Genomic DNA, 27,493 nt, shown 5'->3' with positions numbered 1-27,493 from the left:
ATCTTGCCCTATCTCTAAGGATTCAGGGCAACTTACAGTAGAATTTAAAACTAGCAACAGGAAGGAGAACTGTTGCCCATTCATTGCCTATTTCCTAGAAACCACTGGGGTCTAGATCATGCTTGAGTTTTCCTAAGCATGGGGGGAACATGCCGTTGGGGTTACCTCACAGAACTTTTGTCCAAGGAGCCATCAAAAGCTGGAATAACAATTTCCAGTGTGAAGGTTTGTCCTCTAAGCTGTGTACAGGTACACGTTCTCTGTCTCTCCCTCCTTCTAAACCAGCCATTTTCAACCACTGTGCCGTGGCACTCTGGTGTACTGCAAGTGGTCTGCAGGTGTGCAGTGGGGGTTTGGGAGAGGGTCATTTATTAGTAGGACCATTGGGGGATCTGAGCCCCCCACCAACAGGATGGTGTGCCTTGATCATTTTAGTACCTTGACAGTGTGAGACAAAAAAGGTTGAAAATCACTGTTTCAAGAAGTGCAAAGTGGAGGGAGAGAAGCAGCTGATAGCTGGGTAACTGCTGGAGACTTTATGAGTTTTTTCTTCTGTACACTGAAGGATGCTTTGTGTGTTATGTATAGTATGTATATGTGATGAACACTAGCTGTTGTATGTGTCCTTGAGTGGGAACCAGAATTGGTCACGGTTCCTTTACATGCTTACATGCTGACTGTTTTCTCGTATGTAAAATAGGCTCTTAGTGGCTTCTTCTCCACTTCCATTTTTCTGTTACCTGCATTCTGAGTTAAGATATCCATCCTGTTTCTCAAAGTATGCACTAAAATTAATCCCCTTGAGAACAATAAGGATTTGTACTTGAGTATGGCAATGAAGGTTTATGAAACACTTTGGTTTATTAGCTTTCAAAAATGGGTTTCCAGAATGTAGGTCAAATTTGATTTCCTGTTTATTTAGTTAGATTTCCTGTGAGTCTCTACAGCCTGACTATATTACATCTCATAATTTATAATTTAGTCCTTAGACCAGCATGTATCTGTCACTGTGAAGCTGTTATAAAATAGTTTACTTTTGGATCCAAGGCTTTGGGTGTCTGCCAGTATTGCATTCCAGTACTTAGTGTAATGATATTCCTTTTCATGTTAATTGCCTTTCACAAGTGACTTAGTGACTTAGTGATTAGTGACTTAATTATGAAATGTATCATTTAGATTTTTAAAAGAATTCAACCCCTCAGGAAAACTAAAGTGTTAGCTAAGCTAATGCATCTATGCCAATGAGCTATTCTGTACCCCATAATTTGATTAGCAAAGTTTTCTATCTCAGTAGTCCAGATGGGCATCAGTGGGTGGAGGTCAAAATTCAAAATAACCATTTGCATTTTTTGAGTTGATCCATGACCTTTCATAAATATATTGTTTAAATTACAAGATAATGGATGGGATCCTGACCGCATTAAGGGACCTATTTCATGAACTGAATGCTCCTTCCATTCACAGAAGAAACTTTCTTGTGCACAGTGAGCTCCCAATGGTAGAAGCAGTAGTTGGGATGCCACCCATATTAATTATGGAACTAATAATGAAGCAATTTTTCCCCAAAGCGTTAGAGAAAAAAATTATGGAGCTAACCAAAACTTCAGAAATAGAGACTGCATTTTAAACATAAGAAAGTAAGAAGAGCCCTACTGGATCAGGCCAGTGAAGTGTGCTTTGGGGAGCTGGAGGCATGAATTAGTTTTTTCTGCTCAGTTTAAAGATCACTTCTGAGAATCTGAAAGACAAAAGTAACCTGAGATGGTCTTTTACCAAGGCTTAGAGTTGTGCATTTTCTGTGCATGGCAGTGAGTTCAAGCACATGCATCCCACCACATATATAGCTTTGAATGAGAATTGGACAGATGCATGCAAGGCCCTATTCCTTTTTCCATGGTAGATGGATCAGGTGATTGGAACCTACTTGTGTAAGAATTGAAACCTGTGTTCTCATTGAAAGTATTAGTTATGCAGCAGAGATATTGTCCTGATCCCTGTATTAGTTTCGTGTATTGGATATACTGAATCAGGAAGCATCTAAAGTTATCATACCCCAGAAATTTACTGATGTGGGTGGTAATTATATAATGTGCTGACCATTTTATTCTGTCAAATGTGCTCTCTCTCCCACTCCATAGATATAAAAATCAATCCAGAGATATATAAAATCTTCCATATGTGAAATCTGAGAAATGAATTACATTACAATTCATTAATGAGGCGCTATCACAATAGAAAATGATATAAAATTGTTAATATATTTCATAATTTTCATGTAATGTCCACTCTGTATATGAAGGCTCTGCTATAGATATTTTAGACTAGAGGTTAGCTACTGTTGCCAATGTTCTGCACATCAAAGAAAGAGGAACTGCAAATTTATGTTTACGCTTAGATTTATTGTTGCACCTTCATCAGCTGGTAGAAGAATACCAGACTTCAGGATTTTTGAATATGATGAAGTACATACACTTTCTCTTCCTAGCATTGTGTAGTGATGGCAGTTAGTGAAGCTCAAGACCTTGTATTTTGGACATTTATGTTTACTTAGATTGAGCAAATATGTGGAATCCCCTCTACACTATTGCATATTTTCACCATGATTATCTGTTAGACATGGATTTATAGTACAGCTCTATGCATGTTTTTTCAGAAGCAGGTCCATAGACAGTGAGGCTTACTCTCAAGTAAGTGTGCATAGGATTTTTCGGCCTTTGTCTCAATGTTTAGTATTCCTGTAGTGTTCATAGTGATGTATTCTTTTAGGGAGGAGAGACTGGATGAGCAAAAAAAAAAAAAAAAGTCTACTTAGGACCCTAGTTGCTTTTTGCCTTTAGGTATAGATTTGGACTGTGATTTCTCACTCTACTTCCTGGAAGGCTCTTCCATGCATGTGTATTCCACGTTGTACAGAGCTTTCTTGTTCATTTTTGAAATGTCTGTTTCTTTTCTTAACAGAAAATTTCAGCACAGAAGTTGGACTCTTAGAGCTGATTGGGGACCCCCCACCAGACCAGATAACCAAAATCTATGGCCCTGATAACAGCCCTGGCTATGTGTTTGGACTGGATGCCAACACTGGGCAAGTGGCCCGTTACCACCTCCCTAGCCCTTTTTACAGAGACTTCTCACTCCTATTCCATGTGCAACCCACATCAGACAAGGCAGGAGTGCTTTTTGCTATTACGGATGCCTCCCAGTCGATCATCTATGTTGGTGTGAAGCTTTCTGAGGTGAAGGATGGGAAGCAACAGATCATCTTCTACTACACAGAACCTGGCTCTCAGAACTCCTATCCTGCTGCCACATTCACAGTGACTTCCCTGGTCAACCAATGGACTCGCTTTGCCATCAGTGTGGAAGATGAGGAAGTGGTTCTCTACATGGACTGTGAGGAGTTTGAACGGGTTCGCTTTGAGCGCTCTCCTGATGAGATGGAGCTGGAAGATGGCTCAGGGCTTTTTGTGGCCCAAGCTGGAGGGGCAGATCCTGATAAATATCAGGTGAGAATGACGAACACCAAGGGATTATTTTCAGTGAAAGGATGATTATAAATGGATGTACTTTCACAGTGGACAAAAAAAGCTGTAGAAGTATGTTGTTCAGTCATGTGTGCTTCATAAAAAACAAGGCAGTAGTAGTGAACAAAGCAAATATGGTTAGTGATCTGACCTTTGGCCTACAAATAGTTACCATCAGGGAACTTTCACTCAGGCTGCCTTCCTTCCCACTTATCCATCAACGTACACATTTTTTAGGGCTGAGACAGGAGCCCACAAAGAACTGGGAATTCAGAGGTACAGGAATAGTGAATCATCTCCTTCTGTGACTCATGAATTTCTGCAACCCAGCCAGAGGTCTCTTGGACACTGAACTGCTGGGACCACTCACTGTTTTTTACATGAGCGCCAGCTATTCTGAGATGAGAATCCTTTGAATCACTCATTCTCTGGTTTATTTACACAAATGGGGAGCTTGATAGAGTAACCAGATGTGAAGCTGTTAATGTATTTCATAATTTTCATGTAAAACACTCTATATAGTGTTCCTGATTTAAATCGTGTCTCTTAAATTGCATGTTTCCTTAAATATGTGCCATTCAGCTATACTATAGTTATTATCTCATGTATGGGGAGAAAGATGTTAAAGCTGAGAATTAGTAGTCCAGTTTCCCATCCTTGGCATCTGCTATAGAAAAAATGTTCTCTACCTCTCTACCGGAGATTGAGTAGCTTAGCAGTGCTACAGAACTTGTCCTGGGGGTTTCTGCCACAGAATGTATTTTTGTTCGTGCTGGGACATCTGTTGTGTTAAATCTGAATGCACAGATCAATCAAATCAAATACACAGAATGTAAATCAAATACACAGAATGTATTTTTGTTCATGCTGGGGCATCTGTTGTGTTAAATCTGTATTTTTTATTATTTATTCAATTTATTCAAAATTATTTATTTATTCAAAATTATTTATTTTTGAATAAATTCAAAATTATTTTTGAATAATTCAAAATTCAAATTCAAATTCAAAATTGAATTTGAATAATTCAAAATTATTTATTTTTGAATAAATATTTTTGAATATTAAATAAATATTTTTGAATATTTTTGAATAAATATTTCTGAGGCAGATATTTCTGAGGCAGATCTTTCTGAGGCAAAGAGGCAAAGAGGCAAAGAAGGAAGGCCCATAGCCAGGGAGACAGACCAGGGACAGACTGCACTTGCTCCTGGTGTGGAAGGGATTGTCACTCCCGGATTGGCCTTTTCAGCCACACTAGACGCTGTGCCAGAACCACCTTTCAGAGCGTGATACCATAGTCTTTCAAGACTGAAGGTTGCCAATAAAAAAAACAAACAGTTTACATTGAGGAAATTCTGAAATACTTTTTAAAATTGTCATTGTGAAGAACCTATTGAGGGGGATGTATTACTGATTATAGCTAGTATTTCTCAGTGACAGTAGTAAATTATGTCCTATTTCATTTGAGTTCTTTCTTTTTGTTAAAGAAAAGGGTTTTTTTTAAACTTTGTGAGAGACTAAAAGAATAAGCTAAGAAATAATTGCACTGGATCATCCAAAATGAAAAATGAAGTGGAAGTGATTAACATTTTTCATCAGCAAGTTCATTTCCAGACACTGGCTTAATTAGTCAGTCTAGTGACCCCTGTGATTTATACTGGGCCTCCCCACTGAGATCACGTCCATTGCTACATTCTTCTTTGAGGATGAGACAGTGCAAGAATTATCTGAAGTTTCTGCCTGTAGGCAAGGCATGGGGCACCTCTATCCACTTTCAAGTTAAGAACCAATTTTAAAATTTGATAAAAGCTGATTTTGTTGCTTCTTAGCACTGTACCCCTTGGGGGAAAATTTTCCCTCCCTGTTCAGCAGCATGCATATATTTACCCGGAATAATTTAGGCTGCAATCTTGTACAAACTTACTTGGGTTTATGTCCCATTAAATTAAGTGGAGCTTACTTATGAGTAGTCATTCATAGAATTGTGCTGTTAGTCTGCTGCTACATAAAAGCAGAAAGAAATATTCAATGCAGCTAATAGATAACTGATAGCCCAGTCCTAACCTGTGCTGACCCAGCAGGGATACATGGCCTCTGCTATATCTAGTGCAGCTTAGGAGCAGGCTGGAGGTCTCCTTGAGGTAAGGAGATATTTTCCCCCTTACTCTGAGTAACATCTCAGCCTGCCCAATGGGGCTATTTGGATTTATTTAGCTGGCACAAATTTGAGAAGGCTGAGAAGTGTAGGGCTTCTAGGCCTGGGAGGAAGGATAAGATATAGTGAAGGCCTCCTCTGATTATCATTCCTCCATCCTGGGCCTGTCCCACTCCCCTGTTCCACCCTCCCCCACCGAGAAATGCCCCTTCCCCACCTCTGTCCCACCCTTCCCCAGCGCCTGCACCACTCAGCACTTTGCTTACATCCATTGGCGGCTGGGGGTCAGGACACAGTGCTGGTGGGATAGCAAGGCCTTCCCACCAACGCTGCTTACACATGAGTCATCAAAGTGCTTTACAGCGCTTTTACAACTGCTAGTGCCAGCTCTAGCAATCAATAGGATTGCCCCATCAGCTAGTGTTATAGGGGTTGCTGGAACGTAGAGCAGACACAGCAATGAAAAGGAGTATTTTTCAGAGTGAGAATTGTGTAGTTGGGGTCTGCAACTGAAAAGAGCAAGGAGGGCAGCAAGTGCCAGCAAGCATGTTTTCAATATGTGTGAAGTCCTGTTTGATTCAAGGAACACAAGTGGGGAGGAAATGACTTACTATGCACCATCTGCAGACCAGTCATATCTTAAAGCACAACTCATCATACTGTCCCAGAAATCCCGTTTGTGACTATTAAGTAAGAATCTAGATGGGGAAACACTCTCTTTAACAAGTATCAAAGTAGTTTTGACTGTGGGTCAAGAAGAGGCTTAAAAACATGAGCATCCTGCAACTGGAAAGGAATGGAGAATCTGACTTGATTCCCCTGCTAGTGCATTCAGCTTCTTTTTAAAAGAAGACAATCATTCTTTTGACAGTTGCTGTGCTAGTGAATGTTTGTCTCGAGGGGGTTGTTTGCAAAAGTATGCATTCGGTGTGAATTGAGAGTTTTCAGAGAGTATGATTCAGGTTGTATTAATGTACTGGAAATTTTTTAATCCTTTATTGCTCCTGTAGTGTGGCTGTGTCTGGCAACCTGCAATTCTTAACACTGCATGGTATGCAAGATTTGTTTTGGGGGCTCTTTCCAGATGTGTGTTTTTCCTGGGAATTGCTTGGCATGGTAATACCATTCTCATGTCAGCTTTCCTCTTGTGGACAGGTGGAGAATGAATTCCAAGTTACCTTAGAATGAGGCAAAATTATTTCAGACAAAGGGGCCTGATCCTTCTCCTCCACCATTCAGAATCCATATATAGGTACAGGGAATCCCCAGCATGCAAGTGCAGACACTGCTGCCTGGGAGAGACTACTCAGCCTAGTCTCAGCACTCCACATTTGCAGTATAAAAGCTGCTTTTAATTCTGGGAAAGACTCTTTTGTTCAAAGTTGCTTTTTACTTGTGTCAGGAATGACTGGAGTCTTGACTCCAACTGTTTTACCCTACTTGTCTGTCTGCAGTTCCTTCACAGTGCTGCGGCAACTGGTTCTGTGATAGCACACTCCCAGTATTCCCCAGAAATATGTTCTCTGTTTGTGAGGATGTCAAGTGAGGTGCAAATTCCTCCCTGTGGCTGGTTATGTCTGGCACCCCCCTCCCCCCGTGACCAGAGAGCATGAACCAGAATCCCCTCTGCCATCACCGGGGCTTATGTGATACACTTTTCAGTCCTCTTTGGTTGGCAGCCATTCCAGGAGCTGCAGATGAACTCACAATGTTGTGCTGCTTCTGACATGGCAGATTCCAGCACAAAAGCCCGTAGAGGTAGTATGCTGAGTAAGGTAATAATGTATCAGACGCTAGTGTCTCTTGAGCTAGAACCCTGTGATTGGTGATGCAATTTTAGCAAGATTTGGGCGATATCTCAGAAACAGATCCTCTCTTCTTAAATTGAACAGTTATGTTTTATCTGTGGTTCCCAAACTGTGGGTTGGGAACCACTCGTGAGTTGTGACCTGATTTTTGGTGGGTCTTCAAAAGGTGATGGAAAGATCAGATAACTAATTGCCTCATGTCGTGAGGCTATTCAAAAATCAGATACTGTCGCTGCTAATTACCCTAGAAAGAGATCAGTTCCTGCAGTGTGCAAAATAGCTGCTAACTGCCCTGCAACTTGACCTCCTGCAACTTGTAAGCATAGGGCACTAAATGTTCGAGGATCTTTTTTCTGGTTATTATTACTTACAAATAAAATATTTCTTTCTAGATCTACCATTTTAAAAAGTCTGGTAAACCTAGGTGGGTCTCGTCAGAGCATCATTTTAAAAAGTGGATTCTGGTGGTAAAAAGTTTGGGAACCCCTGCGTTAAATGTTTTGGAGTGATCTGTTTTTTAGACTTTTAGGAAAGAATTTGTTGTTTCAGATATATACAATAGTTGTTATGACTAAAATAAATTCTAAGGAAGTGTGGATTATCTTGAGGAACACAAACTAATACAGTAGTAGCATCAACACAGGGCTAATGGATGAAGGAATGTTTAACCAAGACTACAGCTAAACAATTTGTTAAATATACAGCAATTTCTTCCTTTCAAATGGGGAAAAATAGGCAGATTAAAACTGATCATTGTCTGCTTTTTAAGGTCAGGAATCTGTCTTGGAAAGAAGTTTGTAAATCCTAGTCAAGAACAAATACACGTAGGCTCTAAAGCTTAGATGTTTAAAAGGAGATTTGGGAATTTAGGTTTAGGCATAGAAAATCGAGTTGACCTAGAGCTGAACTGAACAGCACAGGATGTAGTTCACACAATGTAAGCCTGCAATATGCACTCCCTTCTATTTTGAATCTTTTCTGCATAGGTTGTAAAAGACAGTGAAAATGCTCCCCCGTTCAAAGTGAGGACAGGAAGCATTGCCCTCACTCTGGCTTGGCCTCATGTTGTCATCCCTTAGCCCAGGGGTCTTTAAATCCCGGCCTGAGGGCCAGATGTGGCTCACAACAAGCCTCTATCTGGCCCACAGCAAGCCTCTGGACTCCTGCAAGCCTCTGGCACATTCAACCGCATGTGACCAGAGCTGTGCTCCAGTTGTGTCTGGAGGGTGTTCTGGGGGCCGTGGAGGCCATGTGCCTCCTCTCGGAATGCCTTCTAAAGGCCTAAAACATCACTTCCTGGTTTTCCTGAAAAGCCAGAAGTGACTTTCTGGGCTGTCTGAAGGCCTTAGGTTTTCTGAGGCTTTCTAATGTATTTATTTAAATTTTATATTTAAAATCTGTTTATTTTTCTGGCCCTTGACACCATGCCAGATATTTGATGTGGCCCTCTGGCCTAATAGTTTAGAGACCCCTGACTTAGCCAAATGTGTCCAACAGGCATCATCAGGAAGCCTCTCCAAGAGTCTTATGGTCTGCATAATGCTATAACTTCATCCTGTTACCTGAGATCCCTGATTTTCTGGGTCTACCTTGGGAAAAAACCCATGTTTGCTAAAGCTTTTTAAAAAAAAGTTTTCCTTAATTGGCAGATTAAGAAAAGAAGGAGGTGGTGAGCAGTGCAGCAAAAAGGCATGCAGAGTGACTTATAAAACTTGGGCCCAAATCCTAACCCACTTTCCAGTACTGGCATAGCTGCACCAATGGGACGTATGCGGCATCCTGCAGTTGGGGGGCACTCATGGAGGCATCCTCAAAGCAGGGGAATGTTTGTTTCCTTAAATAGGAGCTGCATTACCCTTATGTCGGTGCTAGAAAGTGGGTTAGGATTGCACCCTTACCCACCTAAAAATCTGCTACTTTCCACCCAATATTTTTGTATACAAGAATTCTGCACAACTCTAAACTAGCCTCTGTTCTGCAAACAGCTGCTTTCCCTTTTCTGCCAGTGGCTTTTGTATTCTTTTTGCCTTCATTACAAAGACTGGAACAGTGAGCAGTGGTGTGATGAGGATGGGGAGTGGGATGCCATGAGGACCTTAGAGTGGTCATTGTGAAATACTTGTGGGATTTCTCACACAAGACCATCTGTCCTTCCTTTTTCCTAAGGACAAGTTGCTTCTTGGGATTTTTGTGTGTTTGCACTCTCCACATTTTGGCTATGCAGCAACTTGAAACTTCTCACCTGTCTCTGCCTGCCTCAGATTTCCACTTTCCAATCCTAGGAGCATGGGATGGTACATTATGTAGTGTGTTTACAGTGAGGTGAGGCTCATAAAGTTTTGGCAAAGTCTCAGATCAAGGCCTTGCCGTATAGAATAGTTGGAAACTACCTGGCAAGAGCTTGTACTTGCATGAGGAGGGATGCTTGAGGGGCAGACTTGTGGGTGTGGTGTGTAGATTCTAATGTTGTATCAGAAATGTACATTTTCTATGAAAGTATGCAAAATTCATGTGAATGAAGAAGAAAAGGAGTTGGGTCTTTACAACATTTTTCTTATCTCATTTGTACTCAAGACAGTGTCACTGTTAGATCCTGTTTATCAGTGGGCAACAGTGTCTAAGGACTGGTTTACAGATTGTAGCTGCCCATTTCAGTCTTTCAGCTTTTGCTACTTGACAAATTGCATGCAATGATTTAACACATGGATTAGATTACTTTGATGACATCATGGGAAATCTTAAAGGATATTTGTGGAACATACTTAATCCTCCAAAGTGAACCAGTGGGTAGGAACAGGTCCACCCATAATAACTTCAGTTTAAAGCAGCTTCACATAGTGACCTCCTTGACTCATTTCTGTCAAACCATAGCTTGGAAGGTTTTCTGAATGGAGCTATTGTGTAAATGATCTCCCAGGATCGATTGCAGAGTAAGATAGTTTTATTTCTATTTGCTTGACATTGTGGATTTGAATAAATGATGGTCCAGAGCCATCAGCTCCAAAATGATTTCATAATACAGTCGTCTCCTAACCTGGAGGCATGAAAATAGTTGGCAGGTCAGTATGTCAGTGTTCAAACTTCTGCCTACATGCTGTAATGATCCAGCACTACAAAGCCTGCTAATCAGTCTTATCAAAGGTATACTAATGAGCTGATGGTGGAGATATCTGGAGCAATGGAGGTTCTTTTTGCTAAGAAATTTCTATGTGTTTTTGTCTTTGGCTGATTCCAGTCTTCATGGGGCCTTGGTAAAGTGTTCACCGTGGGCCCATTCATACCCAGTAGGCCCCAACAGAATTGCTGTGCCATCACCACATGAAAGCTAAGACCATAGCAGTCAACAGTGTTGACCTGTTGTCTCAAGGTCAGCAGTGGTGCCTTGGCAATTGCCCACCAATGCCAGTCTGACACTGGTCCTGATTATTATTTATATAGCCCAACTATATGGTGCTTTACAAAGATGTTTCTGCCATGGGGATTTTACAGTCTAGTTCAGTGATTTTCAATCTTTTTCATCTCAGGGCACACTGACAAGGTGCTAACATTGTCAAGGCACACAATCACTTTTTTGACAATTGACAAGGCACGCCACATTGCAGATGGGGGACTCACATCCCCCCAATGGCCCTACTAATAAATGACCCCCCAAAATATCCTGTGGCACACCTGTGAATCATTCATGGCTGGTTTAAAATTGCTGGTCTAGATACTGACACATGAACAAGAACAGAGGAAGGGAAGGAGAATGGAGGCAGGGATAAACAGGGGAAGCATATGTAATTGTTTCAGTTATATGTCCTTAAACTTAGTTACTGCAAGGAACAGGGATTAAGACATTGTGCCAAACATCTCATGGAAAAGGTAGGTTTTGAGAAGAGATTCTAAGGAAGTAAGAGAGGATGCATTGTGTAGAATTTCTGGGAGGCAATTCCAGGCATAAGGGATAGCAAAGGAAACATTGTTTAAGGGACAGAGACCTTCACGTGGTTAATAGCCTTTTAGAGAGTAAAATGGTTTAGTTCTGAGACAGAAACTTCTGAGGTCTTGGATCAAATTTCCAAAAAACAGTGCATCATTGGATTCACATCACAATATTTTCTCAATTCAGTGGTGTCTCCAGAACCATCATAAAGTGGGGCTCCACTGTATTCATAATCTGCAAGGAGGTTGTGGAATTATTGCAAAAGCAAAGGTGGCATATTTTGGAGAGGGAAAGATATTTGAAAAAGTTACCATTAATATGGTACCATTATTCTCCTCTAATAATGGGCATGCATGCTAACTTTGGTTTATTGCTAAAGCATGATGAGAGGTGTGGGCCAGGACTTTTTACTGCAAGTTAAGAATGTTTTTAAAGTGTTTTTCTTCTTTTTCTCAAATGCAGACAAGCGTAGCAAGTAGGAAAGTTTCCATACTTTTGTGTGCTGAAAAGCAGAAAGGTGATGGGGAGGTGACTTCTGTTTATGTGCTGTGGAAAAACCTGTGAGTTCCTGCTCTGGAATAGCTTTGAAAGGCAGCTACTCATACAAAACTTTGGATAAAAACATGATCACATCCTTCTCTGTGATTTTTGTCAGTGACCCCATTAAATTGGCTCAGCCAGCAGGCTAGAGCAGGAATGTTCTCACTGTCTGATTCCAAGGGTCAGGTTGTTGCTTGATGATCACGCTGTGCTTTCACTTCCAGATTGTTAAACCAGAGGGAAAGGCCCCCACTTGGAGCAGCAGATCCCACCTGTGTCTTGGCCCTTGAAATTCCTGATAGCTGTTCTCCTTTATCTGTCACTGCGAAGAGTACAGTGATTTTTCAGGTCCAGGGGGGTAGGTGGGTTTGGGATTGATGGCACTGGCATGTGCCGTATCCTTTCCCCCTTCCTGGGCCAGATACACTGGTACAGATCCACTCAGACTTGTGCCAGAAATTAACAACAAAGAGTCCTGTTGCTATGTCTGGGGCTTTCCCTGGTGCAAAGGGATGAATGTCCCCTTACCTCAAGGAGACCTCCAGACTGTTGGCCCTGCTGCATTAGCCTGATGGAGTTTTAACAGGATTGGGCTGTAAAACATCTTATAAGGCAAAAGTATGTTTAAAAAGGAAGGGCTTCACTTGATGGTGAAAGGCTAGTAGAGAAGAATCATGGTGAGACTTCCTGTATAGGGAATTCCGAAATAAGGGTCTAGCCACTGAGAAGACTGTATATCTGTAGCCTGGTATTTTATATCTTGGTGTTGAGCTATCGCAATAACTCTTTTCACTGACTGACAAAACAAATCAAAACTGATGGTTGGGGTAGTTGCAGTGTTTGTTGAAAAACAAAGGCAAATGTTGCTAGAACTGTCTTTGGCATCATTAACAATCAATTTATATCATCCCAGTGACCCCATTTGAACTGTCCCTAAATGCTCAGAAGGCCACTGCCTGTTTTGAAGAAGGAGGATACCTATAAAGCTTGTCCAGATGGCAGTTTTTTCTATGTGGTTCAGTTCTGAAGCACTAAACTGGAAGTGAAGTGGGGTTGGAGGGGGACGGCACTGCAAAAGAGCAGTACTAACTAGTACAATGAATTCTGTGCAATAATAATTAATTTGGGCTGTGCCGTCCAACTGGTCTGCTGCTAGTTTGCCTTTTCAAACATTTCAGGGGGTCAGCAGAAATGTTAGTACAATCTTTATGTATTGTAGCTTGTAGATGCTGAGAATGCTGAACTAGTGTACTTAGCTCTCTCCAAAAACCCTGTCCTGGAGAACAGAATTACAGAAGAGAGCAGAAAGACATCCAGTCCAGCCCCCTCATACAGTACACACTGCATCAACTCGTCTCACAGCCCCCACACACAGTGATTTTGTTGTCTTGCCTTGCAGTGCTGAATGCTAAAGTTTTGATCAATACAGGTGGCCTGTTTCTTTTAATTATGTGTGATACCTCCATGGTCATACAAAAATATGAGCCAACTGTGTTTTGTTGGAAATAAGTCTTGGCTTAAATTAAATGGGAAATGTAATCAGTCAGTTGGGTGTTGGCCTGGGGGCTGAACTCCCCCGCATCTGGGAGTGGTACACTGTGCCTCTGGGAGGCTGAAGATTTAATTTTGTGTGTTTGTCTGGTTTTGTAGGGTATAATTGCAGAACTGAAAGTGAAAGGTGATCCTCGGGCAGCTGACATCCAGTGTGATGAAGATGAAGATGATTCTGACATGGTAAGTGACTCTTTGGCAGGATTGGAACATATGAACATAGTGAAGCTGCCTATACTGAGTCAGACCAATAATCTCTCTAGCCCACATTTTGACTAGCAGTAGCTCTCTATGAAGGTCATTCCTGTATGTGCTACTTTATGTTATTTAACTAAAGGTGCTAGGAATTTCATCTGGGACTTCATGTATTTATTTATTTATACATGCTTGCATTTATATGCCACCTTTCCATCTCCTAAGAGACCCTCAAGGTGGCAGGTTCAATCCCTGCTGTTTCTAGGTAAGACTAAGAAGAAACCCAGGTTTGAAGCTTAGGGAGATGTTACTATGCAGTGTAGACACAACTGAGCTAGTTAGACCCAATGGTCTAATTCAGTAATGTGTAGCTTCATGCATTCGTTATGTAGCTTCATGTATTTTTTATCTAGAGTACTGTGTCCAATTCTTTGGGCATCACACTTTGACAGGGACCCAGGAAAACTGAAGCAGGTTCAAAAAAGGGCAACAAAGATGGTCAGTTGTCTGGAAGAGAAGTCCTATGAGGAATGGTTGAGGGAGCTTGTTATGTTTAGCCTGGAAAAGAGAAGGCTAAGGAGGGACCTGATCACACTCTTCAAATTGTTGAAGGGCTGTTCATATGGAACCAGGCAAGAATTTGTTCTCTGCTGCCTCAGAAAGTAGGACTACATGTAATGGGTTATGTTATAAGAGGGAAGATTCTGGATGAATATTGATAAAAATTTCTTAATGGTAAGACTAGTTCAACAATGGAACCAATACCAAGAGAAGTGATGGGTTTTTCCATACTGGAGGGCTTCAAGCCCAAGCTCAACAGGCTCCTTCTGGAGATGCTATAGAGCAGGATGCTCCAACATGTGGCCTGTGGCCTGCATGTGGCCTGTGAGGTCTCTTTTGGCAGCCCTTGAGAAGCCCTGCCACACACACCACCCACTCCTGCTTCAGTGGCTTTTGGATCTCCCTCCCGTGCCCTTCCAACTTCTCTGCTTCTGTTGTTTTGGAACTTGTAACGCGGGCCCTCTTTTATCACAGACAATGGGAGAATTCCCATGAGGAAGGGCATTCCCTAAAACATGAGAGGCAACATTCCACTTCACAAGTATGTGGCTTGTGAATTTTTGTCTGGTACAATTCAGTGCATTCATATTAATATGAATGAGTTATGATGACATTTTTAGACTAAATGTCTGTTGGTATAGGCATTTTTGTTGCAGTGCCTTTTTCCAGAAAAACAGCTGATTAAAAATGCATGCATTCAGTGAGCGCAACCACTTTTGCTCCTATTTTCCTCTGATCTAGGTGACTTCTTACCCATGTTTCATTTTCAACTTGTTAGATGTCTGGTGATGGTGGAAGTGGAGCTGAAGAAAAACCACAGCCATCAGGAAGGGAAAGGGTAAGTCTGGGTTATGTGCCTAATGTTGCACTGCTCCACTTCTTTTCCTGTGTGGAAACACACTTTTAAAAACACTTTGCATGATGGTCTTAGATTCAATGCAGGCAGTCTGGCCCTGCTGGTGGGAGTGGTTTCTTTTCCCCTGGATATGGCAAAAGTGTTTGTGACTGTACAAATCCACACTGATGTTGTTGCACAAAGTTGTACCATCTCCTTATAGTGAGAAAGTCATTTCCCACATGCAAGGAAATGCTGCAGGCAGAGGAAGACAGCGACCACTATGAGCACCAGTTCTATATTGTTTCCATTAGTGAAATGAAGAAAAGATGTATAGTAGTAGATTAGAACATATATTTGTTTCATGCTAGTGGGAAGTTATCTTCTTGCCTTTTTGTGGTGAGACGCTCTAGCTGAGCAGTGTGTTACATCAGCATAGTGAAGTGAATGCAAGGCAGGGATTAGATGTGAGAGATGGTCCAAGGTTATAATCTCCACTCAGCCTTGAAGTTAGCTGAAGTTCACTGTTGAACCTTTCAGTTGAACACATCATGCTGCAGAGTACATGAGTATAAAAATGAATCTAGGAAAGCAGTTAATACACTGTAAGGTGCTGTAGGAATGGTAAGATACTATCTGAAAAAGGAAACCCAGTATTTTCTTAGCATTTATCTCAATTTCTGAAGAGTCTTTGAGGATTGTCCCACATATTGCATATTGCCTTATCAGGGTATGAATGAAATTGGCAAGTTCTGTGTTTTCCAAGGAGGGCTGCACCTACGTATCTCTTATGTCTAATGTACATCTTCTAAATGAATGCATGTATGAATGTTGCTGCTGTACATAGAAATCATGGTTTCAGGCATCAGCACTGTGTTATAAATTTCTGCTGCACAAAGGAAAATTTCCTTTTGTATTGGAGGTCTAAGATGAGTTGGTAATTATTCCTTTTCTACCAGATGTTCACTGCAGGCTGGAAGCTTGCCTCTCTGTGTGAACAAATTCAGTTTTTAAGCCAAACTGTGTGTTCAGATTTAGACATTTGTACTGTTGAGAAGGTTGACTCAGGGAGATAATGGTTCAAAGCAGCTGGTCAGGCTGGACTCCTCTTTCCCTACCCATAGAGATTGTTTGTCTTGGGGTTTTAGCAATATTCACCATTGGCTCAGCATCCCTGACCTGCTTTCGACTCTTTTCAGTGGTGTGTCACATGACTCACATGTAGTATGTGTTTGCATGCTTGTCAAGGGCATGTTTGGCCCTTGCCAACACCACTGATTTTTGTACTTTTGTTTGTGTGAGAAAGAGCTGGCCCAGAAATAGGGTGAATAGGGAATTTCTCCCCTCCCCTATAAAACCAATACTAATCACCCAATAAACTAGCTGGAATGGATAGATATAGACAAAAGGTTATGCATGGACAATTTTAGTGAAGTCCAATGGATTTTTAAAAATTGGAAATGTGACTCAAACTCACAAACACGTGGTGCATTCCCCCCCTTTCTTTAATAGACGCCTTGATACTGCATGAGTAAAAAAATAAACCTGAAAGAAGCTGCCTCTTTGTGGATCTCTTGTGTTTGGCCACTGTCTGCAACAGAAATGGAACAATTTAACATGTGGCCTTACCTGCTTCTTTTTAAATGAGGGATATATATATATTTTAATCAACACTTTTCTTCCTTCTCTGTAACACTTCTTTCTTCCTTCTTTGCTACGTTGTAATAAAATTATTTCATTACATTCAAGTAGTACCTTCCCAAAAACATATTTGTTGATCCAATGGCCTTACCAAAAATGGTAACAAGGTCTTTGAAATGCAATGCTACCTCCTTCCACATGCAGCTCTTAGTTCAAAAGGTAGACTCTGGAGTGAGCTGTACTGTTCACAGGCTTGCTGATGAATAGGTTCTGGGGCCTACTGTTTCCCCAACTCCATTGGGTTTCCCCTCAAAAATTCCACTTTGAGAGCATGCTTTTATGTCTTTTCTCAAGGATTTCCTAGAAATCCCTTCCTGGCCTTGGGACGAGAGGCATCCTCTCAGCCGGAGGTAGTACAAGGTTACAACCACAACATTGCAGAGATTGTTTATTTTTGCTGTGTAAACTGCTCTGTGAATTTTTGAAGAAAAAAAAAGATATATAAATATTCTGAATAATAATAATTATTGTAGTCATTGGAGCCCTTGGAGCAATGCCTAGAAGTCTAAAGAAATACCTTGATATTCTTGTCCTTGAACTTGGAACACCCAGAATCCTACAACACTTCTCTGTGATTCCCAGAATCTTGGCTGAATCCTGAATTGCAGATTGCAAGCAGCCCAGCATAAACAGTGGTGATGAAGAAGAAGAAGTAGTAGTAGTAGTAGTAGTAGTAGTAGTAGTAGTAGTAGTAGTAGTAGTAGTAGTAGTAGTAGTAGTAGTAGTAATGTTTTCCCAAGACTCCTTTTTTCTCCCCAATGGATACTTTTACACATCCTGAATCTAACCATCAGTGTAGCGAATGTTAACTGATGTATGAAAGCAATAAAATACAGGGCTTGAATTCTGAATGGTGGCAAGCTAAAATTTATGTGGGTTTGTAATTTCTCTGGGATAAATGCTGCCATGTACCCATTACCCAGTCACTCTAAGGTTTTTATAGCTTATATACATTACAAATGTGACCCTGGAAGTCCCAGTACTTATCACTCTGAACAAATTTAATGGTAGATTAAAGCAATCCAGGGCAATAAATGTGCAAACACCTGCCCAGCATCCCCTTGATGTGCCCTCATTTAGTGAGGAGCTTCACAGGTTGGATGTTATCTGTGAGATTGGCCCCAAACCTGGCAGGAACCAGGATCAGTTGTTGAATGCTTCCTGTGTTCACCCTGTGTTTAACACAACTGTGTATATGTTGGAACTTTGTTTGAAAGAGGAGCTGTTAGTAGCAGTCAGGACTTAGGGTTAATGCCCTCTTTAACAGTGGTCTCTGGAATAGGAATTTTGATGATTTGCTGCACTAAAGGCAATGCAGTATGATCCTACAACTTTCCACTAGCAATTATGGAAAGGCTGAGCAGTATGCCTATTGTGTAATTGGGGACAAAGTGCTTAATATTTTCAAATATTAAAATATTTCAAAACCCCATTCTGGATTAGGGCCATGGCACATGAAGGAAGCATTTAGTCTTTGCCCTTACATTGATCCTATCCAGATTTCCCTGCAGTTGCTATTGGCCCCAGGAGGAAAGCTCTCATTGGCAGTAATAGGATACATAGGATGAATGCTCTATCCTTGCACTTCCTGACTTAATAAAAGCTGCCAGGGAAGTGGGTAAGGATGGTAATATATTCATCACTCATAGAGGGCATTGCTCCATCATGCTTAAAGTTAGGAGGCTTCACCACCTGTTGAAAAACTGCTCCCTTTATCCCACTATACTGGTCACCAGCCAATCTCCAATTTGCCATTCATGGACAAGATGCTTGAGATATGGTAACAACCCAGGTTCATGGATTTCTGGAGAAAGTTGATTTTCTGGACCCTTTTCAGTCTGGCTTCTGGTAGTCCTCCTTGTTTTGTGGTTGTATTTGCTGTTATTTTGGTTAAATATTTGTGTTTCAACTTCTTTCTAAGCTCCTATAATTTTTTAGATAAATAAAATAATTTAGCAGCATTGAAACTTGTTATATGTATATCTTGGAAAACCCAGGAGGTTTCCTACTCTTCACCTTTCTCATGCATTTGCAAGTGGAACACACATGACACCTGGTGGCTAGTGGTGTAATCGTACTAGCTGCATCCTAGGAAGAGGTGTAAAAATCTGGAAATATTGAAGCTATAGCAAGAATTAATGTCCACTACTCCAACAAACACATACATTTTTGGAAAAAATGCAATACATACAATATTTACTCTCCTTTCAAACAAACCTCATAATTCAGTATATAAAAGTATTCTACTTGGTATATTTATGACATTTAAAAGTCAAGGTTTGGTTTTATTCAAGTAGTAAGGAGTTTTATTCAAGTAGTAAGGAGTAGGGCAGGAGGTCTGGTCTAGAGGGTAGAGCCTCTGTCTGCCTGAAGATAACATCCACAAGGTCGCCAGTTCGAGGCCACCGGCACCGTGAGACCTTGAAGCAGCTGACAAGCTGAAGCCGAGCTATTCCATCTGCTCTGAGCGTGGGAGGATGGAGGCCAGAATGTGAAGCCAGATCGGAATGAAACACCTGAATGTAGTGGTTCTTGAAAGAAAGAACCTTCTTTCAATTGTAAAAATCCCTATTTAATAAGGGATTTAAATAAAGCCTGCCTATGTAAACCACCTTGAATAAAGTCTTGAATAAAGACCAAGAAAGGCGGTATATAAATACCTGTTGTTGTTATTGTTATTGTTATTGTTATTTATTTATTTACTGCAAATTCACAAAGCAGTTTACACAAATGTTTCAATTTTTGCGTGCACGCACACACATACACGCACGCACGCGTTGGAGATGCAGCTACAAGCTGCTACCTCCCATAAGTGCAAAAGAATATCATAGTTTTGTCAGGTGGAAATAGGAATAAAATAAAAGTTGAAAATAGAAACAACTAGCATTGTAGCAAAAGCAACACTACACAGGTGAAGTTTTGACATTGCAGAATTGACAGTCAATGAATACCTACTTTACCCAGGCTTCGTGCACTGGAGGACACTCTGTTCCAGAACCACCATTCAGAGCGTGACACCATAGTCTTCCGAGACTGAAGGATGCCAACTACTACTGAAAGTAGTGTAATAATGATTTACAGCTACAATGTGTGCATTAGGTTCCTTACTGGATGAGTAGATGTTTCTGTTGCCTTGCCTAGGTGACTTCAGTCATCCCAGGTCTCCCAGAGCCTCCACCTGTCACTTCTCCTCCCACTGCCAAGAAGCCCATGCAGCCTGAAGAAAAACTCAGTTTGCAAACAGAACTTGCCAAAGTAGAAGAGAGACCACCATTTACTTCAGTTGGTAAGTCTGGTTTTTTTCAGCAATGGTAACCATCTTGTTGATAAGTGAAGGATGACCATCATTAAAACTCTAAACATTCAAGGTCTCTTGATAGTGCTATATGGACATGAGTGGAGAGGGAAAGTCCTGAACGTAAAGTATTCCTCATGTTTGCCTAAAGCAGTGGTTCCCAACCTGGAGGTTGTAAACCCTAGGGCAGGTGTTCTCAACCTTTGTTTGGGATGCTACCCCCTTAAAGAAGGTAGTGGCTCAACTGGGGACCCATAGGTCAGTGCAGCACTTCCGAGTTTCACCATCGCTACCAAATGCATGAAAGTAAAAAAGGGTTTTTTGTGTTTTTTTTACTTACATGCACTTGGCAGTGGCAAAACCAGAAAATGCCATACTAATGGCACCTGCCATCCTTAAGGGTGCAGCATCCCAAACAAAGGTTGGAAACCACTGGTCTCAAAGCAAGTGGGAAAATAGGCACTAGAGTTAAGGTGAAAATAGGAACCGAATATTTTTAATAGTACTGCAGTAGATTGGAAGTATTTTCACGGTGTTCAGCCCAAAACATAGCTTTCCTCTCTTGGGTCAAACTCTTAAAAAAACTAGTTCATTATGTTTGTATGCAGCTGAACTTTGCTACAAATAGCACGGATTGACTGACAGCTGTAAAGCCAAAGCTGCCAATTCCACATCTTGGCAGCAATTCTGCAACTATTCTTAATCCATTTGTGAGTTTAAAAAAAATGAAGCTACAATTTAGTTGGCAATCTTCAGTCTAGAAAGACTATGGTATAAGCCTACAGCACCTGGTATTCCCAGGTGCTCTCCCATCCAAGTACTAACCAGGCCTGACCCTGCCTAGCTTCCGAGATCAGAGGAGATCAGGCATCTGCAGGCACATGCTTAAATAAAAAACCCACAGCTTGCCTGATAGATGAGAGGAGGGGCAAACTGAACCAGTTTTCAGTTCCTTGGTAGGCACATCTTTCATTTCAGTTGCGGAGCTAGGAGGAAGCAGGCCATACCCATGGCTGAAGGTCTAGTTGTGAGCCTTCTTTTTATCATCTCTCCTAGTATGAAGCTCAAGATTATTTGCAGGCTGATTGTTTGGAAGAGACGGACTTGCGAGCAGTGTTAAGTGTGATGTGAAGACATCAGTAAATCTTAACTGTTTAATAAAGAGGATACTATGACAAACACAATTTATGGTTATAGACAATGTACTTAAAAGAACACCTTTCAGATTAGATCAGTGGTCTTCAATCATTTTCATACTACAGCCCCCATAAATGAAAGAAAGTATGAGACTGGGGACCCACCGTAGATCCCACCCCCTCCCAGGACCCAATCTGCTCTCCTCCTGCCCCCACCCACCCTGTTTCCCCCTCCCTCTTGTGTCTTCACAACATCACTGTGAGGTAGCAGTCTGAGCCGGGCCAACCTTCAAAGCTGCAGGGCAAGACAGTGAAAAGAAGCTGCGCATAATTACATCCAGAATTCAGTTTTGATGAGGCAGGACCACTGTTGGTTTGGATTCAAGCCCTCAGTTGTACAGGCTTTGAAAGGTTCCCTGTGACCCCCCAAATGATGCTTCGTGACCCTATTGGAGTTGCATCCCACAGGCTGAAGAACACTGTGCTAGATAAATGCCCTATGTCATTCACAGTGATAAACAGGAAGGAGGCATTCCTTTATGAAGTCAAGTTTTCTTTGAGAGTGAATGACAAATGTCTGATTTGCCCTTTTCTATTTGGGAAGTGCAACATTTTCCTTCTTTTTCACAGAGCAGGTAGTTGTACATAATTTATTTTCCACTTCCACTATAGTTGGAGCCAAAGGAGAAAAGGGTGAAAAAGGTGAACGTGGCCTTAAAGGAGATTCTGGAGTTGGTGGTGCTCTGTCAACAAATGGCGCTAAAGGCGAAAAGGTACAGCAATTATATGCAGCCCTTCTTAGCTATTTTCATCCAAGGACTTCCAGTCCTTTCCAAAACACACAGACCTAACAATGATGGTGCTTGTATCACAATGGGTTAGATCCCTTTTGCTTCACTAAACATTTTTAAAGTATAGCCCCTTCTTCTCACTCTCTGCTCTTCTCTCAAATGCCTGAATTTGTAGTAAATGTGGCTGAGGTCTTGAGGATCTTTGCCTGTCTTGGAAGAGCAAAATTTTGGTCTGCAGGCATGATGCAATAGTTATTTTTAATGAGTTGTGATGTGAAACTTCATCACAGCTGATTGGCTGTTGATGGACTGTCTGTTGAAGGCGAGAGTAATGACTTCCCTGCCTGCAAGCATCTTGACATCACCAGAGTGGGGGTTAACTGAAGCAATTGCACTTGCTCATATTCTGCAGCTTGCCATATAGAGTATGGCAGTGTTTCTCAAACTGTGGGTTGCACGAAGCCGTGCCACCGAGCACAGGACTGGGCTCTAAGTTAGCAGGTTATATCTTTTTATGCTGAAGATATAAACCTAGAGCAGTACTTGCAAGCTGCAGAGTGACTTTCTTAGTGCTACTGTTTTCCAAGGAAAAAGATGAAGAGTTACCACTCTTATACAGGAGGTGAGTGTTGAAGTTTGATAGACTAGAAAGAGGGAGACTTCTTGTGCATGCATGCCAACTGTTCTCCTATTTTGAGCTAGCTGTTCCTTGCAGTGCCGTCACTTTTTTAAAGCTCTGGGACAAAACCTGTCTAGTGGGAGTTGAGGCTTGGATTGCTCTTGATAAGTTATATTTATTAATTCACTTTAAAAGATGCAACCAATCAACTCCTTTCCTTTGCCAGAAATAGTAGTTTGGTTAATGCTTTTTTTCCTCCGTGGACACATAGTCAAACAGCAAAATGAGTTTGCATTATCATTGTCTTGAAAGCTGAACAGCTTTTCTTTTCACAGGGGGAAAAAGGAGAGTTGGGTGTTAAGGTGAGCACAGTTTTGTTGGCTTTCAAGAGATTTTTCAAGGGAGTACTGTGATGAGAATTCATTTAGACAGATATCTATAAGGGAACATTATTATTATTATTAAGAATATTTATAGATTGCTTTTCAACAAAAAAATAGTTCAAAAAGTGGTTCACAACTGCATAAATAAATGGTGTGGCCTTAGAACAATGCTGCTACTCTGGCTGTCATCCAGCACCACAGTGTCCAGATAGAGCCACTGATTAGTATTTGTTAGATTACTGCAGTATCTTGTGCTGTATTGACTCCAACAGTCAGCGGTACCAAATGGGGAGATGTCCAGAATGTTCTTTGGGGTCTCAGTGCTTGTTCTGGATGTGATAATGTCTGGACTACTAGAATGTTGGATGCTGAAGCTTGGTCTCATCCTAGAACATGAAGCACAAAATAAGAACTGGGCTGCGAGCATTGGGGCAAACAGAATGAAGCTCTTATTTGGTTCACTATCCTAGCAAGATTCCATGTGTTTAGAACTCAGTGAGCCCTAATGCTGTCAGCCACTTACTGCACCGCAGGAGGCACTTCCACAGATCAACCTGTGCAATCTAAATATGATGTTGTGTGACCAGAAAAAAGCAAGTACTTTTCATTGTGAAGCGCATGCAGCCCAATCAAGCCTGGCCAGTGTTCATGCACCACCCAAGTCAGCCCCAAATTGGCTGCCTTTCTCCTCCAGAACCTGTTTGAAATGAGTTGGACGAGCAGAATATGGGTTCTAAGCATGATTGTCACTTCAGGGTCATTTCAAAAGGACCCAAGCAAAACAACGATGTGGTGTCCAGAGCAGCCAAACTTGAAGGCAAGGGAAAAGGTCAAAGGTGGGGGACTCCATCTCTCTCAACCTACTTGGCAGCCTTTTTAAGCAGCCAGGGATGACCATGGCCGGGGTGTTCTGCCCCCTTCTTCCTTCAGCGTCACTGGGGGAAGAAGGGGACTGCCACTCCTATTTGCTTGGTGGGTCAGAGCACAGACTGGAGCACCTCCTTCATCCATGGGAAGATGCAGCATGCAGTGTGCCCCTTGCCATTTTACTGTCCCTCCTTTGAAACTCAACGCGAGACCTTCAGTCTGTACCATCACTGGACTGATCCTGAGCACAGTTCTTTCTAGGATATCATTCTGTTGCCTTTAAAAATTTGTTTCAATGTCTTTTTGTGATTTGTCATAGCAGCATTGTCATAGAACAGTATTTTTATTGTTCATACAGAAACTTGAGTGGGAGAAAGAAATACTTTAAGTGTTGTCTTGAGCCATCTGGAGCTCAGAATAAATGCTTTTAGAAAACTAAGCAGCTGAATTAGCATGGTGAGATTTCATGTCAGTTACCTTTGCCCTTTGCCTTGGAAATAATGTCTGTTATGTTTGTTGCTTTGTGTGCTGTTACTGACATGAATTATCTGGAACAGTTTTCAGCAGTGTGGCTGTTGTGTGCCAGATGCTGTAGGAGGGCAGTTTCTTGCACCAAGGACCTCCTCATTTAAAGCAGTAGTGTTGATCTGTGTATAATAGTTTTTCAGAAGAGGGTAGGGATTTGAAGTTGAAACAAGGAAGAAGAAATGTACACATGCAAATATTTCTCTGTTGGCATAAAGAAAAGAAATCAGGAAGGTCTTTCATAGCAAAGAGAGACAAGAAAGGGAGTTGGTGGTTTACATTTGGCAGATGCCCACCTCCAACTTCTTAGAATCTTAAGAAAAACTGATGACCAACCTATTTTCATCTTGCATATTTCTTTTCCCCACCCCTTCCCATCCAACAGGGAAGTGCAGGCTTTGGATATCCAGGCTCTAAAGGACAGAAAGGCGAACCTGGAGCTCAGGGGTCTCCTGGCCCAACTGGGCCCCCAGGTCCTCCTGGAACCATTGTGCAGCACCCTGATGGCTCTGTTGTAGAGCAGGTTGCTGGGCCTCCAGGACCTGCAGGCCAGCCAGGACTGCCTGGCAGTGATGGCTTACCTGGAAAGGATGGAGAACCTGTAAGTAATCTTTTTTTAAATTAAATTTTTTTATTATTTTTCAAAAACAAATACAAACAGACACACATAACACAAAAAACATAACACACTTCACAACACAAAAGAGGGTGCAGGAAATCATATATCATTATCATATATAACTAAAACTAATAAATCATTACTTATCTCCTAATCAATTTCCTCTTCTAAATTTACCTGTTAATATCATTTTTCATTTATTATTCATCTCATATCAAATATAATATATATGTAGTACAATCATCTAAATGCCCTATCATATATTTCTAAAACTTCATTTTCAACCAAGCATAAAAGGGTTTCCATTGCTCAATTCATGTAGGTTTTTGTTGTTGACCCAAAATTTCTGACAGCCTGTCCATTTCCGCCACATTTATTATTTTCTCTATTAATTCGTCTTTCATTGGTATTTTAAAGTCCTTCCAATATCTAGCATATAAAATCCTTGCTACAGTTAAAATCATAATAACTAGGTACACATCGTTTTCTTTCCCTATAGCATCTAAAGTAATATTGAGCCAAAATAAATTCAGGTTTCATCAGAATAGTAAATCCAACAATCTCTTGTATTAGATTTCTTACCATCCTCCAATAAATTTGCGTTTTTTTTACATGTCCACCACTTATGATAAAACGTTCCTTCCACACATTTACATTTCCAACAACTATTTGAAATATTCTGTTTCATTTTTACCAATTTTTGTGTCATGTACCATCTAGAAAACATTTTGTATACATTTTCTTTGTTGCTCTAGTAAATTTTATATTATGCTTCCAAATCTGTTCCCATTGATCTATTGTGATATTATGGCCTATATTTTGTGCCCATTTTATCATACATTGTTTTACTGTTTCTTCTTGCATCTCAAAGTCCAATAAGAACATATACATTTTTTTGATATATTTTTCTTTTGTTTCTAAAAATATTCTATCAAATGGTGTATGTTCCATACAGAAACCTCCTTGTTTGTCTGGCTGCTGATAACCTCTTGTATTTTATTCATACTAGGGAGATCCTGGAGAAGATGGGAAACCAGTAAGTTCTTCTGTTCACATCTCACCTCTTGAAGATAAATTCTTCCTGTTTAATTGGTATACAAGGGGATCCTTGCTATCCCCATTTCCATCGATTGATTCCCCACAGATTTATTGGGGAATATTGTGTATTGGGGAATAATTCCTCTCCCTCATGAGGATCCTTGGATGGAAGCCTGTTGTTTCTGCAGTGTTCACAATTACCATACTGTCCAGTCACACTACTGTAGGTTTAAGAGCCAGGCCTGAGGTTGTGTTAAAAGTCTAACAGTTTCAATTTTGCTGCAGAACCCCTAGCGTGTGACTGGGCTTGTACTCCTTAGGGCCTGAGAAATGAGACTGACAGCCTAATCCTAACTGGGTTGTCTGCTGGCGGATCACACATCCCACTGGTGGGGGTGCTGCTGCATGCATGGCTGGTGGCCATGTGCACAGACCAGCAGAGACCTCCCACTGCCAGTGCCAGTAGGTTGGGGGTGAGCGGTGAGCGGGAGGGAGGTAGGCTCTGGTTTTACATCCTGACTTGTTAACTAGAGTTAAACCACAGTTTCAGGGTTGATGTCAGCTGCAAAGCTATCGTTTCAGCCATTTCTGCCCAATGTTGCATATACACAGCAGGGACTAAATACACACGCCTGTGGACTGGGCAAAAATGGGTTAAACAGGTCAGAATTCCTGACAGTAGAAAAAAAAGGATAAGGGAAGGGGGGAAAATGAACCCATAACTCTCCAGCTCTTGTTCTCATAACAGGTGCAAAAGAGAGCAACCAAAATGATTACTGGGCTGGGGCACCTTCCCTATGAGGAAAGGCTCCAGCATTTGGACCTCTTTATTCTAGAAAAGAGGCACCTGAGGGGGGACATGATTGAAACATACAAAAGCATGCAGGGCATGGACAGAGTGGGTGGAGAGATGTTCTTTTCCCTCTCACATAACACCAGAACCGGGGACATCCACGAAAGTTGAGTGTTGGAAGAGTTAGGACAGACAGAAGAAAATATTTCTTTACCCAGCATGTAATTAGTCTGTGGAACACCTTGCCACAGGATGTGGTGTTGGCATCTTGCCTAGATGCCTTTAAGAGGGAATTGGACAAATTTCTGGAGGAAAAGTTTATTATGGGTTACAAGTCATAGTAGGTATGTGAAGGCTCTTGTTTTAGAGGCAGGCTGCCTCTGCCAGATGCAGGGGAGGGCACCAGGACACAGGTTGTGTCTGTTGTCTTGTGTGCTCCCTGGGGCATTTGGTGTGCCACTGTGAGATACAGGAAGCTGGACTAGATGGGCCTTTGGCCTGATCCACCGGGGCTTTTCTTATGTTCTAATCTAGGAGATTATGTTTTCCATAAACCCAATGAGAGAGAGAGAGAGAGAGAGAGAAGTGCATAAGTTCAACTTGCCTTTATAGAAAAATTGGACTAGGTTTTGTAT

General features: G+C 41.4%; 1 protein-coding gene across 3 annotated transcripts in view; it reads left to right on the top strand.

Moving 5' to 3' along the window:
• COL18A1 (collagen type XVIII alpha 1 chain) overlaps positions 1-27,493 on the top strand; it is a 204,718-nt gene that overhangs the window by 142,368 nt on the left and 34,857 nt on the right. For all 3 annotated transcript variants that reach the window (XM_066611320.1, XM_066611319.1, XM_066611317.1), the window contains 8 exons: positions 2,959-3,503; positions 13,600-13,683; positions 15,035-15,094; positions 19,934-20,078; positions 21,896-21,996; positions 22,969-22,995; positions 24,794-25,009; positions 26,037-26,063. In XM_066611320.1, coding sequence (XP_066467417.1) covers positions 2,959-3,503; positions 13,600-13,683; positions 15,035-15,094; positions 19,934-20,078; positions 21,896-21,996; positions 22,969-22,995; positions 24,794-25,009; positions 26,037-26,063 — 1,205 coding nt within the window. The remainder of the gene's footprint in view (positions 1-2,958; positions 3,504-13,599; positions 13,684-15,034; positions 15,095-19,933; positions 20,079-21,895; positions 21,997-22,968; positions 22,996-24,793; positions 25,010-26,036; positions 26,064-27,493) is intronic.

The sequence above is a fragment of the Tiliqua scincoides genome, chromosome 1, assembly GCF_035046505.1.
Source record: "Tiliqua scincoides isolate rTilSci1 chromosome 1, rTilSci1.hap2, whole genome shotgun sequence".
Lineage (NCBI taxonomy): Eukaryota > Metazoa > Chordata > Lepidosauria > Squamata > Scincidae > Tiliqua > Tiliqua scincoides.
Note: the sequence above shows the minus strand (reverse complement) of the source record. Positions and strands in the feature narration are given on the sequence as shown.